This window comes from Atheta coriaria, unplaced genomic scaffold (genome assembly GCF_025399875.1).
Source record: "Atheta coriaria isolate IRGN ID8LTWV9N9 unplaced genomic scaffold, Caltech_Dcor_3.1 hic_scaffold_7_pilon, whole genome shotgun sequence".
In the NCBI taxonomy this organism is placed as follows: domain Eukaryota; kingdom Metazoa; phylum Arthropoda; class Insecta; order Coleoptera; family Staphylinidae; genus Dalotia; species Dalotia coriaria.
The window spans coordinates 13265672-13282864 of NW_027045449.1; the positions used below are offsets into that span (position 1 = coordinate 13265672).

The window sequence follows — 17193 nt, forward strand, 5'->3', positions numbered from 1 at the left end:
GTACGAAAAAAAGCGCCGCCAATTAATACTATATAAAACATCAGCGGGTTGCAGTGTGTGTGGGTGTGAATGTGTGGGAAGGTGGTATGTGGTAATAAACAAGTGTAACATCAATTAGGCGAAAGTTCGATGCCAATAAGATGTTTTATTGCTTGCTCGGTGTGCATTGTCGCGACGTCGAGACGTTTGTGCGCTGGGTGCATACCAAGCAAGGGTATAAATAAAATTCGTTTAATTATTATGCATTCCTTGTGTGGGCGTGCTTGGAATGATGAGAAATCTGGAAAAAACACTGATTTATTATCTTACCGCCCCGATATTTGCATCGGCATGTTATTGTTATAGATTATTTGTGTTTACATGGAAGTTGTTTTATTATAAAATACTTCAAAAACCTGATTTGATTAGAAATGGATGTCGTTAGACTTTTAGATCATATAACGTTTTTTATTGCAGATTATCTGATGGTTGCGCACGACTCAAAAACTGTTCGATAAACGAAGTAAATTAGTCGTACGAGTGAAAGTTTTTTTCGGATCGAATTTGAATTTTTGTTAATGTTTCTCCAGCCTGCCGACAGCGTTGATTCGATATACGTGGTTGGAGTAAAATTAGCCGATAATTGTAAAAACAGGAAGTCACGATTACGATTAACCGTAATCAAATGCGTTTTGCTTAATTGCGTTGCTATCGGCCTTCAACTTGTTGCTTTTACTTAAGAAATTTTCTTATTAAAGTCTCATTACCTGTAGATTTTTTAAGTTAAATTTTTATTCCTATTTATTCGGTAAGTACCACTGTGTGCGGAAAATTATAGACGGATTGTTTGATGTAAATAGTTATTACACAATAGGAATTTTCCATCAGGCAATGTCGCCAATCATATATAATTTAGGTTATTATTGTTGTAATGAGTTAATCCACAACGTATTTTCTATTGTATTGTATACCTATCCGTTTATGTGTAATTAATTCCTTTGTTTTAAATTTTGTTTGTTTTTGCTAGTTGATATATATTTTACCCAAAAAACAATTCATAACATTAAATTTGTATTCATTAAAGGATCATTGCAAATAAGATAAAAAATTATACCAAATGATGTTTTTGAACATTTACTATAATTGATTAACGCTCTATATGTTTACCGAATAAAGTGATTAAGTTGTATTTTGGTTGGCTGAGCTTAAAATACACTTTAATGGCCGGATGAAACACAATAAAAAATCACTTTGACACTCGTTTAGATAGAAATCTTAAACATTTTCTTTACTTTGCCGTCATTATAAAGAAATATGTCTTGTTTGTTATTCTGGCAAGGTAAAAAAATAAGCATATTTAGCCTGTTTTAATAATTATTGTTAATGAATTAATTATATAGATGAGTTTCTGCTTGGTTAAATTTTATATTTAACACGATATCAAATATATTCAGATCGAAATAATGTCTTGGCTTAATGTGACCATTTTATGGATACGTGCCCCAATTAAGATTGCCATATTTGCATTATTTTTAACCTATCTAATTGATTCCTATATAGATTTTGATTATGATTTTAATTTGGATTTTTAATTTTCTTTATCATTTCTTAGGAAAGAAATTCATTATTAAAACTTTTTGTTACTGAATTTGCAAGAAAACATAACTCTAAACACTTTGAAAAACAATAGTTTTACGAGAGGGTGAGTATTAATACTAATCAAAAAGTTAACACTGTACTGTACGCTATACCCTCAGAAGTTATCGTTCTGAAAGCGATACTTTATTAAAACCATTCCAAGTCATTGCAAGTATTTATCAAACCTGATGTAGTACTTCGACCATTTAAATTCTCGTCAGCACACCTACTGGTTTGACAAACACTGCATTGCATTGACTTGCAATGGTTTTAATAAAGTATCGTTTTCAGAACGATAACTTATGAGGGTATAGTGTACAGTACGGTGTTTACTTTTTGCCTACTATTATTTCTAATAACTTTATTTTAGTAGCATGTTGTTGTTAGGCTATTTGTTAATATATTAATCATAGTTTCTATTTTGATGTTCTTAATTTATCATGTTAAAAATAAGCAATTAAAATTTGGACAAATTATATTTTACAATAAAAAATAGTGTGGACAGATTTGGACCGAAAATAACTTTAAAATAATTTAAAAATCGATTTTAGAGCAATTCTTGTGGGTTTAGCGAGTTGAAGGGGTATGCGTTGTGAAGGTTCAGTAAACTATAATATGACCGCGAGATACTAGACATAAACGTATTATTTCGCATATAATACACCCAAAAATCACAAATAGAATTATTTTTGCAGGAACTGCAGGATGGTCTTGCTGAAAACAAATTTCCCAATCATAATTTTTATATTTATGTCAAGTCAAAAAGACAAAATCGATAATAAAACTTTGTGTTAAACACTTTCATATTAGGCTTAGAATATAATTAATGAACACCACAATTAACATCGTCATAATATTGAAATATGTAGTATCAACATTTAATTAAGCGCTGCATCAATAATGCATATTTGTAAATGCATGATCGATAGGATAAGATAAAATTTGAATATGAAAATAATTAAATAGAGCACTTCTTTTAATTTTAATCCTTTTCTGGTTGCAAATCAAACCAAGCATTGAGCGGCTGTGTCAAGCTATGCTCGCTTAGGTCGACAATAACCTGGCCCAAAACATTACTGCTTGAGTAGAACAACTGCTTTTGGGTGCAGATAGTCACTTCCAGCTGAAGACTTGCTAGCTCAGCTTGGGAAATTAGGTACTCGAATGTTTCGTCGAATATCGGATTGCAATTATCCTTAATAACCTGAATTGAAATACAAATATAGTACAAGAAATCAGTATTTAAATACTTTTGAGTTCGCTTACGTTTGTTTTACGTTTGGATTCTTTGGAGCGTTCGGGTAACAAATACAACTTCACATATGGATCAGGAATACTTGAAGGATCCTTCAGTGGTATGTTACTGTAAAACGTAAAAAAATTTATAAATAATGTTTCTGTCGATATTATAATCCATCTGCTACTTACGCAACTTTGTGCACCACAACAATTAAACGTTGTCTTTGTACGCTGTAGCGCAATGTCATTTGAATTCTTCCCAGTCCATGACCACCAGCGGAACTGATAAATAAAAATGAATGATTTAAATATCGTATATTTAAAAGTCATATCAACTCACGAAGTCGCACTAGGAGTACGATGCAATAAAGACATTTCTTCAGGCGAAGAAGACAAATTTGGTCCTCTGCTTTGTTCAAAAACTTCTTCCGCCGTCTCTTCGGCGGTATTTGACAGCAAAGGTTGTGTCGATCCACTCACACTACTTTCAGATGGTTCACGTGAAACTGATACTTTAGCAGGGCTTGGGGGTACTAATAAGAACAAAAATTAAACTAAATACTAAGCGCAGCAAAAATTTATGTTATACCTGAAGCAGTTGATGATTTAGTGGAGCCTTGTCGATTTAAAGCAAATGTATCTTCTTCTTCAACATCAGGACTCTTAAGAATCTATTTTTAAAAATGTCGAGAATTTAACTTATATATAAATAATTAATTTTCAAGATATATTACCCGCATATGCAATGACATGACAAGCTTGCTCTCAGGACCACCTTTCTTCAACCCAAAAGGTTGTTGTGGTACGGTTAGATTGACCTTCTTCGAAAGTGTCGTCAATTGGTATACCAATTCGCCCATCTCATTACCCGTCTTTTGATCCATGACTTTAAAATACATCGAGTCTGATTCTGGATTAGCGACCATAAACGTAAATCCTTGCTCCCATACGGGGTCTGTAGTGCGCATTATAACGCCCGTTTGCTGCGTATTCTTGCCTAGTGTAATCATCAAATACGGATCTGGCTTCGTTGAAGATCTAGGTTGCTAATTGTTCCAAAATTAACACACAACTCAAACTCGCATTTAAATTTATGACTTACTGGCAACATTTTAGCGGAATCGACGTAGAGGCAAAGAATAGCCGTGTGCATTGCAGTAACACGCAACATTTGTGTTTCAGCCAAAGCCTAAAATACAAATTAACGTTAAGATCGTATTTTTATAAATGCAAATCCTGTTCGTACCGCCTTGAGATCTGTGTAATCCGCACTCAATGACATCCAGTACAAACGCAAATGTACAAGTCCCTTTGTTGCTTGCTCCAATGTAATCCACTATAAAATAATCGTTCGGTAAATGTTTATTCAGTTTCAAGTAGGAAGACTTACTGTGTCTTCACGTCCCTTTGACGCAATATTAGCAACTTCGATTGTGGCTCTAAAATGCAGAGTGAATTTAATAACGTACATAAATCAAACAATTATGTGCATTAAGAATGATCTGCAGACATTGCGAAGGCAACAGCCAACAAAAACTAAGAAAATTAAGTATTTAAAACATCAATCATTATCAAACTTGTAAATTAACACTTTGCAAACGCAAACGTGAAAGCAATGAGTTAATAAAGCACACACACATAAAATGAGACATTCGTTCCATCAACCGTCTGCTTCTATACAAGAATCTGCAATCTAGAAAGTCGAAGATATTGAAAATAAACAAATAACAAATGAAGACACATGAGCTGACATATGACGATTAAGTAAGGAGCACGTTGGAGTATACCTTCCCAGTTTGTCGTCGTTTGGACCATTGTCATAGTCAAACAACTGCATTTGCAGTTTCATTCCGGAAGCGATATCCACAACGAACTACGCACAAGAAAGAAATCAATATTTACAATAGACCACGGGTCGGTAATTTTTTCATAGAACCCCAAGGCCCCAGGACAATTAGTGTGTTATAAACTCAATATTAGTTAAAAAATCACTGTTAAATTACAAATTAGTAATCGTTTGGAATTTGTTAGCATCGGCACACAGATTGTACCTTCCCAGTGGATCATCATTCATGGTACCGGGTAGACCTGGATCCCAGTCCCACAACTCAATTGTCAACAACTGAGCCTCCCTCGAACTAATGAATGCCTATCGTGCGAAAATTACACTATTACTAAGTTTGCTTAGTTAAATTGTAAACGTCACTTCACAGACTTGGAAAAAAAACTAAAGAAGAAAGAAGAAAAGTCAAACCAAACAAAAGTAAAACTAAAAATTCTATTAGAAAGCACCGTGCACGGCATTTGTTAAGCGTATTGTGCGTTTCGCATGAGTGATGAGTTGTACCTGATGCAGATTTGATAACTAATTGACTGTTTCCTCTGCGTGTAAGTTTGTTTTTTTTATGTGATGACTTACCTGCCCAAAGGCTCATCGGCCCCTGTATCGTCCTTATCCCACAAATGCAGCGCAACGTGTTGACCGCTAGCATCCGTTACAATAAACTAATACATAAAATAGTAAAGTATTGAAAGTAACAACAGGATTGAAAATATAATATACGACATGGACGAGTAAGTAATTGAGAACATTGTCGCAGCGCTCGATAGCCGTAAGTGTGTGTGCTCAGCTCGATCAAGTAAGCAAAGCTGCACAATATAACGAAAATAGATCAGTCTAAAAGTATTGCGCCAAAACTCATAAATTAAGTGTCTCATTGTCGTGTCTAGGCTATTGTGTTGTTGTGAATTGGAATGTCGACTATCAGACACATGCAGAGCTGCATTATTATCTATCATTTCTTAAAAGAATCTCAAAAAACAAACGCGGCGTCAATCAAAAGAAAATTAAAACGCTTCTCACCTCGCACCAATGATCCCACTTCGGGTCCACAGTATTTAAAATTGTCTGTGTGCGGAATTCCTGTGCGCCAACCGTAAGTACTGCGTACGGATCTGACTTGCCCTTGCCAAGCAAGCCAATGTCCTTTTTCATAAGGTTTTTAGCTTCTATGACATGAACACGTAGCACTCCTTCCGGTTCAGGCCGCTTCAAGTCAATGACTTCGATAGCATCGCTAAGTTTGATTGGGAATTTGTTCGGTAATACCATCATTGCAGCGACTTGTTCTACTACAATTCTTCGTAAAATATCACTGAAAAAGCATAATTTCAATTAAAAATACCTTCAAACACAAATTTTGCACTCATTACCTAATGCCAGGCATGTCAAGAACATCAATTACACCGACTAAGTTAAAGTCAATGGACGGGTTATTTAAGAAGAACACTTGCAGTCCGCCAATTAGAGGAATCGATGTAATCAAAGGTTTCATTACCACACGGAGCATTCCGTGTAACTAAAAAAAAAACATTTACATTGTTATATCACATCTTTCCAAAACTCAACATATATAAAAATAGTACATGAAAACCTTTTGTAGGCATTATCCTATAAAAAAATCAAACCAATAATTGAGTTTAGATTAAATTCCACAATTTCCTGTAGTCTGAGTCATTAGCAAATATCTAATGTTTTTTCGACTTAATTGCTTAGACTTATCAAACACTTAATTTAAAAATATTAGTTACAAATGTCAATAATACTCATTACAATGTGGATTCGCTTATATAATGATAAATAAAACAAATAAGATAAGCGTATTATCAATTGTCGGAACCATTGGCAAAAACTCACCTGGAAATCCCTAATTCCACCTTTCATTCCTGAGAGAATAAAGTTTATATCACAATTACCAGCATAGCTAAAATTAGAAATAAATAATTAATTAAATAAAATTATCTTTATCAGTATGTGCATATTTAATGTAAATATTTATTTTTGTCTACTCACTAAATATCCAAATCCATTATAATTTCATTACGAGCAATGTGTTTCTCGTATACCTTGACACCTCCAATACGAAACGGCTGGAATCAAAAATTCATAAACTTATAATGAAAACCTTAATAATTTACTTGGATTGCTTACAATATCTCCCAGAATGATGCGTTCGAACTTAAATCCGTTAAGCTTGTACCCCTCCAAGCTTTTGCGCAACGCTGGTTCGATCGACTGTGTTATTAATGCTTTCACATACGAATTTACATTTGGCCAACACTGTTTTATGATCTGAAATAACACATAAAGGTATAAATAGATTTGCTTAACTAAATAAACTTTTTTTAAATAAATACCCTATTCAACCATTCAGTCCTCTCAATGTCTGGAAAGAAAACCCAAGCAGGCAAGTCATTGATTCTTGCCAGAATGACCTCTTTTTCATTAGAGGTAGCAACAGCTTTAGCCATGTCTCTCTTAATCTTCCCATCACGACGCCACTGATCTCTTAATACAAGGAGTACAACTGGACCAATCAACCAGGCAACAGACCAATTCATGTAACCACATAAATAAACTGTCCCAACCAAGGCAACCTAAAAGTAATAGATATTAATTAATATGTGGTAGCCAATAGACCATAAATAAATTGAGATTGATTGATCTCAATTGATTCAACACATTTAAATTTAAATGTGAACTACATATTATGTAGGTCCATAGTAAATTTAAGTGAATAGTAAAATTAATGTTTGTTTAGACTTTAAATTTAAAAAAATTGAGCATATGCCAAAAAGACAACCACATCACCTTTTTAATAGCACTGAATAAAAGTTCAGTGGTGGAACTGCCAGCAGCATGGATGTGAACATCTTTTTCTTCTTCCTTACTTTGCACAGTCATAGTGTCTTGACTTTCCTTGTTGGACTACAAACAAAAACAAAACGCAAAAAATAATTAGTTACGTGAGACTAATGTAGGTCATGAGCTATAGCTACATTCATGGTCGTGTGCAAGATGCAGATGATCCAAACTGAAAATACAACTGAACGCAAATCTGTGGAAAACAATAATGAGCGTTGAAGCTGTGCGTTAATCAATGAGTGTACCCGGCTCTCGATAGACCACACCTGCTCAAACACCGATAAACATTCTAGCAACAAATGAATCAGATGATGTCACGATTTATTTTCGTCAAAACACATCACTGATCACCAAAACAAGTTCGCGCTCAGCGAGAAGCTCGATTACGTGCTGCAAGCGCACAGGCCGAGACTAAACTAAAGGAATGTGGCGGAATGCAGGGAACAAGGAGAACTCGTGTGGGGTGCGCGCACTGCGCACTTGCGGTGTTTCAATTTCTTTTTAATCTTACAAATAGCGAACGCGTTTAATGACTCGTTCGCGTTGTCAACCGAAAATACGATTTCACGTCGGGTATGTCGGAGTGCCAACAGGCGGAGTAATCAATAATACGCATTTGCGTAATGCGTAGTACTTAGCTAGCCCAGCGAGTTTCAATTGAGTTTTATTGATGTTCACATTTCACACATTAGTTATTAAATCGGTTAGAACGTTAGAACTGTAATGTAAATGTGGCGGACGAATCATACATTTTACGATCAACAAAGTTATCCATGCACACTTACCTCGTAAAATATTTGGTGTTTTCTTATATCACGAATTATCAGTTAATGCATTCCGAATTTTATGATTAATATAGTTTACCATGAAATGCACGCTTCCAATACATAAATTGTAACGATTCGACTACCTCGAAATGATGTTTTTAAAGAAACAAAATACGAACATCTTCATGTAATCACAAAAAATAGTAGCAAATAAATTCTGTCTCCTTTCTGTTTCTAACACTAAATTGTTTTTCCTTTTTTCCCACAAACAAGATAAAAATATGAATATTTTTTCACTCCAACACCACTATGCAATTAAGACTGAAGCGAGGTTATAAAATAAAAAAATACACATTTAGACAAGATAGTATATTAGTCTTGATTATGTCGATAATGTGCATCTTAACAATTAAAGTGCCAGCTTGAGCATCAAATATAGAGATCTATGCAAGTCCTGATCCAACTAATATATTTTTTAAATATAACATTGTGTTGAAACAACGGACCAATTGCCGCTCATTTTAAAATATATCAATTATTCATACATTCTATTAAATTCTCTTCCGTGACAGCTTCGAATGGAATGAACATGTGACACAAAATATGAAATCAATTCATTAGCTTGTATACTTATTTAGTTATTTGCTACTTGGTACCGCATTTTACTAACGACTAGACGTAATCACATTGTGTTCTTAGAATTACAGAGTTTTACGCACACAAACATATAAATGTCCTATCACATAGGAATCTCACAAATTTTAATTTTTTTGAAAAATTTAACTTTTTTCCTCTTTTCTGTTTTTTTTAAACGATTTTTGTGCTTTTTCACAAAGGATTATAGTATATCTAAGGCCAAATAGTGTAAAATCATTGAAGGCAGTGGTAATTGATAGATTTTGGCGATGATTTGCCGCCGTAGCAGCCGTCTAATACGTATTCGGCACAGTTCACGCAAGTCCAGCGGTGAGGTCTTGACGTTTACCAAAAATTCGTAGATGCCATCATCGCCGGACGTCTGCAGTGTTTTGAGGTTGAACAGCAAATTACAAAAATCAAAGCCGGCGTATACTATGAGCCGAACCAGGTGTAAATCGCCTTGTTTTTTCGCCAGGCTTAAATTGTCGAAATAAGCGTGTTCATCTCGCCGATTTACATCGACGCCATATTTCACCAAAAGTCGCGCTGCCTCCAAATTACCGAGGATTATCGAATAAAATAGAACATTACCTTGATAACTATTGGCGTTTAAGTCAACATCATATGACAAGAGCAGTTGTAGAAACATCTCAAATTGTTTTGGGTCTTGTACTCCCTGAACGCAAAGATGCAGCGCTGTCATACCGTTTATTTGATTCACTGTATTTACTGGTGCTCCTAGAAAGTAATCATATTTATGTTTTATTTCATCCACTTGAGTACTGAACTTGTAAACCAACCGTTTTGTAAAAAATATCTTGCAATATCAAAATTTTTGTTTATACACGCCGACATCAACGGCGTATTCCCATGTTCATCTCGAATATTTACAACAGCACCATTTTCGCATAATAGCTTCACCATTTCAAGATTATTATGCCTTGTTGCAATATGCAACAAAAAATGTGAGTGCACTATCTTACTGCCTGATTTCAACAAGTTTCTACTTGTTCTAAGTAGATTGTTCCACACAGCTTTATACAAAACAGTATATCCCAAACACTCTTCATGGTTTAGTCTGGTTCCCTTATGAATAAGAACTTCAGCAACATCTTCATGTATATTATCAATAGCTAAACTCAATGGTGATCTATCTTCCATATCAAAGTTGTTCAAATTTGCCCCTTTGTCAATTAATAATTGCACAACATGCAAATGTCCATGCTGAGCAGCATAATGCAAAGGTGTTTCTCTATTTGTGTTTGCTGCATTTATGTTAGCTCCTTTTTTAATTAACAACTGCACTAAATCAATGTCTCCCCTAATGCAGCTAATATGCAATGGAATGTTCCAACTGGAATCACTTTGATTCACATTGATCTCAGTGAATGTCATCAATAGAAAATCAACCATTTCCTTACTGCCAAATCTAACTGCATAATGCAACACTGTTTGCCCATGAGTATCCAATCTAGTCACATCATAGTCAGGACTTTTTAACAAAATTGATGTTTGATTGAGTATTTTTGCATACCATTTATATATGTTAATTTCAGGTGATGGTGCCAAGTCATTGTTACCCTCATCTGTTATCTCCATATCCCATTCAAGAGCATCCATGCCATCAGGTGTAGGACCATCACCCAAGTCATTGTCATCCATGTCTTTGCAAACTACAAAATAGCCAATATTTTTACGGCCGCGAACTGGCTCGGGTTGAGTGTCTAGTTTCAGGTATAGTGGCCTTGATAGGTCTTCTTGATTATCATTGTCCACATCAAGTTGTAGATTGTTGATGTTTTTCGTGCTTTCAGCGAGAATCTTCAGCATTTGTAAATTGCCGGTTTGAGCAGCAGCACCCAAAGGTGTAGTTCCTCCAGAGCAGATTTTATTAACATTGGCCCCATTTCTGAGGCAGTATCTCACTGTGTTGAGGTCATTGGTGCTTATAGCTTGCAGGAGTAACTCATTACAGGTCTCCATGGCTTGCACAAGAGCCTGGTTATCTCTGCACACTTAAAGCATGGTGTAGTTTTTAATATTCATTTGATTGTTAAAATCGTGCAAAATTCTTGCATAGTTCGATAGTTGATTTTAACCTCAATGCTGTGACATCGAGTTTTATCAGGGTGAGTTTACAATTTGCAAAACGCGTAAGGGGGCGCTTTTAGTCATATATTCGAAACTTATTGAAGAGAATCTCAGGGATCACTTACTTTTAAAGTAATAGGTAATAACTAATTAATAACTAATGAGCTTCATTTCAAACTATTGTTGGAAGTAACTTTATATACAAACAATCAGCTTAAGAAAGTTATCTCACCAAGTTGAAGTAATTTTCATGTTTTTATTAAATTTATTATTACAATCCGGTAACATCTTTTCATATGACATCGTCGTAATTATATTTGATGCGTATCTAAACCTTTATATACTTAAGTATTTGTTTAAAAGTTAATCAATACCTATTTTTTCAATGTACGATGTCCATTCTGAAGTAGGTACATATTACAAATTAAGTACAAACACAAACATAAGTAATCTTACAAATGAAATGAATAATAAACGTAGCGTAAAACATTTGACGGACGGATTAAATACCACATTTGCCATTTATAAATTGAATGCAGCAAAAAAAAAAACGTTTCGTACGCACTAAAACACTAGAATAACATTTTAAGTAAACTTAATAGATAAAACTTACATGAGTAATATTTGATTTATAAATATTTTACATAATTCTGATATAAAAGTTACGTATTTTTACGCACTCTGTGAATTTGGATTAAAACATGAGCCATTAAAATCGATTTAAGATGAGAATAATACAATATTTACAATAAATGCCAGCGAGGAACAGCGTCCGGCCTCATTACCCATGGCATAGTTACAAACAGGAATATGATGCTTATAAAAAAGCACGATGGGACCCACTCAAATTGGTATTGCTATATTTTACACAAAAAATGAGGTTCCTAATGTCTAGTTCTATCGTTGATTTCAGTTTCTCATTTAAGTACTAAGTACTAGATTGACACATCACCTATCAGATATCTGTTTCACTTACTTAGGTCCTAGATTAGTATATATCATTGCCTTGTTATTGCAGTATACAATTATACTGCTTATGTTGACTCATATTAATTAAAGATATCACCTTGTGATGTTTTCGTATTCGGCATTTGTGTGTAAGTAGATCCTCAATTGAATTATATCTTTTAAAACCTTCTAATTTTTAGTTTACCAGTGAGTGCTTCATGTACTCTTAAGTTCCCTACCAATTGTGTTGAAAATCCATTGCTTTATGCTTTTGATGGAGGTATAAATTGATGGATGTTTTGACCTGCCGCAGTTTCCATGGTGGGACAAAGTACCTTGAAGTTCCCATTTATTGGCAGAATCCGAGAAGCACATTAGAGGCGCGCCTTCATCATTCTATAATGTTATATTTTATATTAACTTAACTATCGCCCTTTTTTTGAATTTTAAATTTTATGTTATAAACTTCAACATGCTACTTACATAACATGGCGACTTTTCGGTGTCGCTGTATCCAGCGCAAATTTTTTCCTTTGTCAAATGTCCGTTGTAATGTTTGGTTGAATTGCACTCATCCATTTCAATGGTTGGCACTGGCAAATAGTTAAGATACTGCTGAATATTTGGTTCTGTAATTAAATGTTTCATTATTATTTGTTGTATCTAGATCAAAACCTAAAATAGTTACCTCCTGGTTTACTCACTCCCCACCCTGCTGTTACGCACAGTTGCCTCTCAATACTTGCATCCGGCAAACAAATCACACTCACATTCCGTCCAACATCTAATGGTGTTTCCAATTCAATCAGCACTGCATCATTGATGTACTCAAACTGTGCGTACTTTGCCTGCGGATGTGGAACAATCTCCTTTACGTTGGACATTTGGAAGGTGCCATTTTCATCGGTGTCAAAGAATTGGGTACCACCAGCGTACAAGACCCAATCACCAACTATTGGTCTACCACCCACGCAGGAATGACTTGCAATCGCCCATTTTGGTGTTAGAATACTTGCAGTACATTTAACAGTTTGTTTTCTGTCAAATAACAAAGCCACACTTGGCCATTGCGAGGTAGCCGCATTGCTACCTCCAGTAATTCGCGCTTGTTGTACATCTAAAGTACTATGACTTCCACAGTCTAAAAAATATAACATATTGTATTTAAATATTGTGCCTTTGCAAGCATATAATATAATAAAACTTACTGTATTCTTGACACGTAACCGAAATCCCTTTATCACATTTAAGGTCAGTCTTTTCTAATTGAGCTAGAAGGGTTCCGACACCATCTTTCTTAAGGCGGTAATACTTATCAAATTGTCCCTGCAATTCCACCTCTTCCATCTGGCTGCCACCTGCGTAACCCATTGATTGACAAAGAGTGTCCGCCATTTTCGGATCCCAGTTGCCGGCACAAACCGGCAACCATGTTCGATTTTCAGATAATACTTGAAGATAATGTGCTCCAAGAGGTTCGTCGTTCTTTAAGCAATTCCACTCGTCGGAAAGATCAGCACATTGAGCAACGCCATCACAGCGTAGTTTTACATCGATGCAACCACCTCCCATAGAGCATTTGAATTGATCCACACTACATTCTGGAATATTAATAAACATTTATAAAAATTACGTTCTCCATGTAAATTTGATTTTGTTTCCCTTCATAATTAATATCATGCGCCATGAAATCTGTTTTGTTTTTTTAATTAGTCATTCACTTTTACAAAGCTTTGACGTTTTGAAATCTATTTCAATACGAGTGTAAGAAAATTTTAGGTCAATTTTATACGCAATGGAGGACACAGTGGAAAACGTTGCAATGCCAAATGCAGAACAGATCTTCGAACAAGAAGTCCCAAAAGACGTTTCCGCGAAAGAAAAAACTGCAGAACCTCTTATTGACGGCAACCCTTTGACGGTTGGTGAGTTAAAAGATTCAACACTGAGCAACATGGTACCAACTGTACCAAGTGTCGGACCGGAAGTTGAAAATGCCGCACCGCCAAATCTACAACCCGAGTTGATTCTACCAACTGCTGAACTCGTGACAGCACCCGCACCTACAAGTACGCCCACAACAGAAACGCCACCGACGGACGACTCCTCCCCGGAACTCACCGCATAATTTTTCGTCCTCATCACCGGCGCAATCGGACCTGCCGTTGCATCGCCAGCTAGCCGGTACGCATGTATCTTGTTCGACACAGTGGTATTCATTGTCGCCGCACTCCTTCGGATGGCAGTTATGCTCGTCGTCGCCGTTGGGGCATTGGGTGCGACCGTCGCACTTCCATGAAAGGGGTATACAGCGTTCATCGGCTCCACAAGTAAATTCGTCAAAGCGGCACGTCCATGTATCTAAATTTTATAAATGAATGAAACAAATCTGATGTATAACACAATGTTTTTGCCTTTTACTTACCACAATTATTTTCATCACTTCCATCGTTACAATCCAGAATACCGTCGCATACCAAGTGTCGTTTAAGGCATTGTCCGCTTGTGCATTGGAAATTATCTGGACAACCTTCCTGAACGCAGCCAATTTCGTCGGACGCATCGGAACAATCATCGACTGAATCGCACCTGTCACTTCTTGGAATACAATAGCTGCCGTCCTTTAATGAAGTGCCATTTACACACTGGAATTGTCCAGTGGCACAACGCGAAAATCCTTCCTTTACAAGGCCTGTTTCTGATTTTACAGCATCCTCAACTTTTTGCTTTTTCTTTTCTGCCAACCACTCTTTTTTCTTATATATTTTTGATGTGGGTTCAGTAGATCCTTCGGTTACTTCATAAACTTCACCCAAGACGTTGGTTTCATCTTTCTTCTCAGTATTTTCTATTTTATCAATATGATTATGATCTTCATCACTGATGTCATTTAAATTGTTTGCTTCAAAATCGGTATTCTGGCGTTTCTTGTCGAGTTTATTAGATTCGGTTTTCTTAGGTAACGGAATCACCGATAAAAAAGCTTCATCTTTATCCTCCGTATCCAATTTATCTAAATCGTTGATTCCGGTTGTAGTGGTTTCCTTTTTCAGTATAATGCTCGCTTCAGTGCTTTCGTCGGTGCTAGCTTCAGAGACTTCATATAATTTTCCGGTTGTAGCCGACGTGGTAGTAAGAGTAACGGTAGGAGTTTCCTTTTGGTATTTCCCATCGTTAGACTCTACAACTGGAGATGCAGTTTGGTTCACGACATGAACAATTTCGGTGACTGTGTCTATCGATTCCGCAAAAATTGTCTGACCCATATCTTCTGTGGTAACGTCCATCGTTTCAAGTGTAGTAGCTTCATCTTCGGTTTTAACCTCAGGGGCCATTGATGGTTTATGTTTGTTCCCATACGTGGTGGTTTCCATTGCAATCAAATCTTCAGTGCTCGAAGAAACTTCTTTAAATTGTTCATATCCAAAAACTTTAGTAGTAGCGTCTGATGTTATATCCAGATTTCCAAAAAAGCTGTTACTGTGTACATTGTTTAAGATATCTAATGGTAATGTGGTTTCCGCTCGTTTTACAGTAGTGGTTTCTTCCGTGTTGCGGGTAGTGGCTATATCATTTGAAGCTTGAGTAGTAACAATGGTGGCTTCAGTAATGTTTAAATCAAACGGATTTGCTTTATGCATTTCATCATCTTCCATCAACTTCGTTGGTTGTTTTGTTTCTTTTTCTTGTGTAGCTTGCGTGGTACCAATTTCAGTTGCGGTGGTGTTCAATCCAACCGTGTACATTTTAGACAGCTCGTCATCATCAAGACGAGGTTGTTTAGTTGTTGTTTCATTTTCATGTTGATCATGTTCGTGAAGTTCACCACCCGTGTGTAAAATGTTTACTAAAGTGTCATTTTCGATTTCAGGAAGGAACGGAGACATGGCTTCCACATTGTTGTTTGTAGTTTCAATAGGATCAACCGCTACGATTTTCTGATGGGTTTCTGGCGCGTATGTATTTATACTCACTTCAATGTTCATTGTTGGGCCATCGTCTTCTGGTGTAGTTGTTTCGGGTTTTCTGGTTGTTTCTATTAACTGATTCAAGTGAGAAATAATACCGACGGATTGTTCCGTTTTGTTGGATGTTTCCGGTTCGCCAGTGCGCTCAGTTTCTGTTTTAGGTTCAGGTGCTGGTTCGGGTGCAGCATTAGGTTCAGGAGTTGGCTCTACTTCTGAAGACGGTTCGGGTGAAGCCTCTGGTTCTGGTGATGGTTTGGGAGATGGTTCCACAGTCGGCTCAGGTATTGCGTTAGGTTCTGGTTCAGCAACGGGTTCAGGAGTTGGCTCAGGCTCGGAGGATGGTTCAGGTTCTGCCGAAGGATCGGATTCCGCTGCTGGTTCTGGCTCAGCCGTTGGGTCGACAGATTCAGTTTCTGATTTTGTAGCTTGAGTCGTCATAATTGATGCTGGTGAAGTGGTAGTTTCCACAACTAATGGTAATATTGGCAAAACTTCTGAATTGTCTGCCTCGTCATTAAGTTTGCTCTTTCGTGGTTTTGGGTTTGGAGACAATGTTGTGTCTGCTTCAGGTTCGGATTTCGGTTCCGGTTCAGCTGTCGGCTCTGGTTCGGGCTCTGCTTTTGGTTCCGGTTCAGGTGCTGGTTCTGACGTAGGTTCTGGTTCTGCGGATGGTTCTGATGCAGGTTCCGGCACAGTCGTTGATTCTTGCAATGTGACAGGAATTAAATGCAAATGTTCTTCAAACTCTTTCTTTTCGGGTGTTTCCGTTATTGCAGGTTCTGCAGATGGTTCTGGCTTAGCGGATGGCTCTGGTTCAGGCGAAGGCTCAGGTTCGGCTGATGGCTCAGGTGTGCTACTTGGTTCAGACACCGCAACTGGCTCAGGTTCAGCAGATGGTTCAGTCGATGGCAAAGGTTCGATTAATAATTCGGATTTTGTAGACGTTGGTTCCGGTTCTACAGACGGTTCAGGTTCAGCTGATGGTTCCGGTTTTGTTGTTGGTTCAGGTTCGGTAGCAGGTTCCGGCTCAACAGCTGGTTCAGGTTCTGCGGAAGGCTCTGGTTCGGCTGAAGGTTCTGGTTCTGCTGAAGGTTCTGGTTCAGCTGAAGGCTGAGGTTCGGCCGAAGGTTCTGGTTTAGTCGTTGGTTCAGGTTCAGCTGATGGTTCGGGTTCAGCAGAAGGTTCCGGTTCAGCAGAAGGTTCTGGTTCAGGAGAAGGC

At 36.8% G+C, this 17193-nt stretch overlaps 3 protein-coding genes across 8 annotated transcripts; all 3 read right to left on the bottom strand.

Moving 5' to 3' along the window:
* Window positions 1-2342: 2342 nt before the first annotated feature.
* Window positions 2343-8053, bottom strand: Esyt2 (extended synaptotagmin-like protein 2). Of its 6 annotated transcripts, none has more exons than XM_065308122.1 (19): window positions 7828-8053; window positions 7696-7754; window positions 7508-7624; window positions 7054-7293; window positions 6848-6988; window positions 6710-6786; window positions 6554-6620; window positions 6070-6215; window positions 5720-6011; window positions 4908-5005; window positions 4247-4295; window positions 4103-4192; window positions 3959-4045; window positions 3591-3902; window positions 3446-3527; window positions 3197-3389; window positions 3046-3138; window positions 2884-2980; window positions 2343-2821 (listed from the first exon to the last, which is right to left on the bottom strand). In XM_065308122.1, the coding sequence occupies exons 2-19, from the start codon at window positions 7699-7701 to the stop codon at window positions 2600-2602; spliced, it is 2409 nt and encodes an 802-aa protein (XP_065164194.1). In that variant the 5' UTR covers window positions 7702-7754; window positions 7828-8053; the 3' UTR covers window positions 2343-2599. The 6 variants fall into 6 exon arrangements, with proteins under 6 accessions (XP_065164194.1, XP_065164193.1, XP_065164197.1 ...); XM_065308121.1 differs by having other exon boundaries at window positions 7807-8052; XM_065308125.1 differs by lacking the exon at window positions 7696-7754 and having other exon boundaries at window positions 7807-8052.
* A 629-nt stretch (window positions 8054-8682) lies between these two features.
* LOC135796197 (putative ankyrin repeat protein RF_0381) lies at window positions 8683-11116 on the bottom strand. The gene is made up of 2 exons (XM_065308128.1): window positions 9768-11116; window positions 8683-9705 (listed from the first exon to the last, which is right to left on the bottom strand). Exons 1-2 carry the CDS (start codon window positions 10948-10950, stop codon window positions 9167-9169), a joined length of 1722 nt encoding a protein of 573 aa, XP_065164200.1. The 5' UTR covers window positions 10951-11116; the 3' UTR covers window positions 8683-9166.
* Window positions 11117-11300: 184 nt separating this feature from the next.
* Window positions 11301-17189, bottom strand: LOC135795610 (proteoglycan 4-like; the record flags this gene model as incomplete). The annotated part of the gene is made up of 6 exons (XM_065307328.1): window positions 11301-12402; window positions 12490-12635; window positions 12695-13147; window positions 13215-13607; window positions 14128-14367; window positions 14432-17189. Coding segments are annotated over 6 exons (4170 nt in total), but the record flags the coding sequence as incomplete, so codon positions are not given.
* Window positions 17190-17193: the final 4 nt, after the last annotated feature.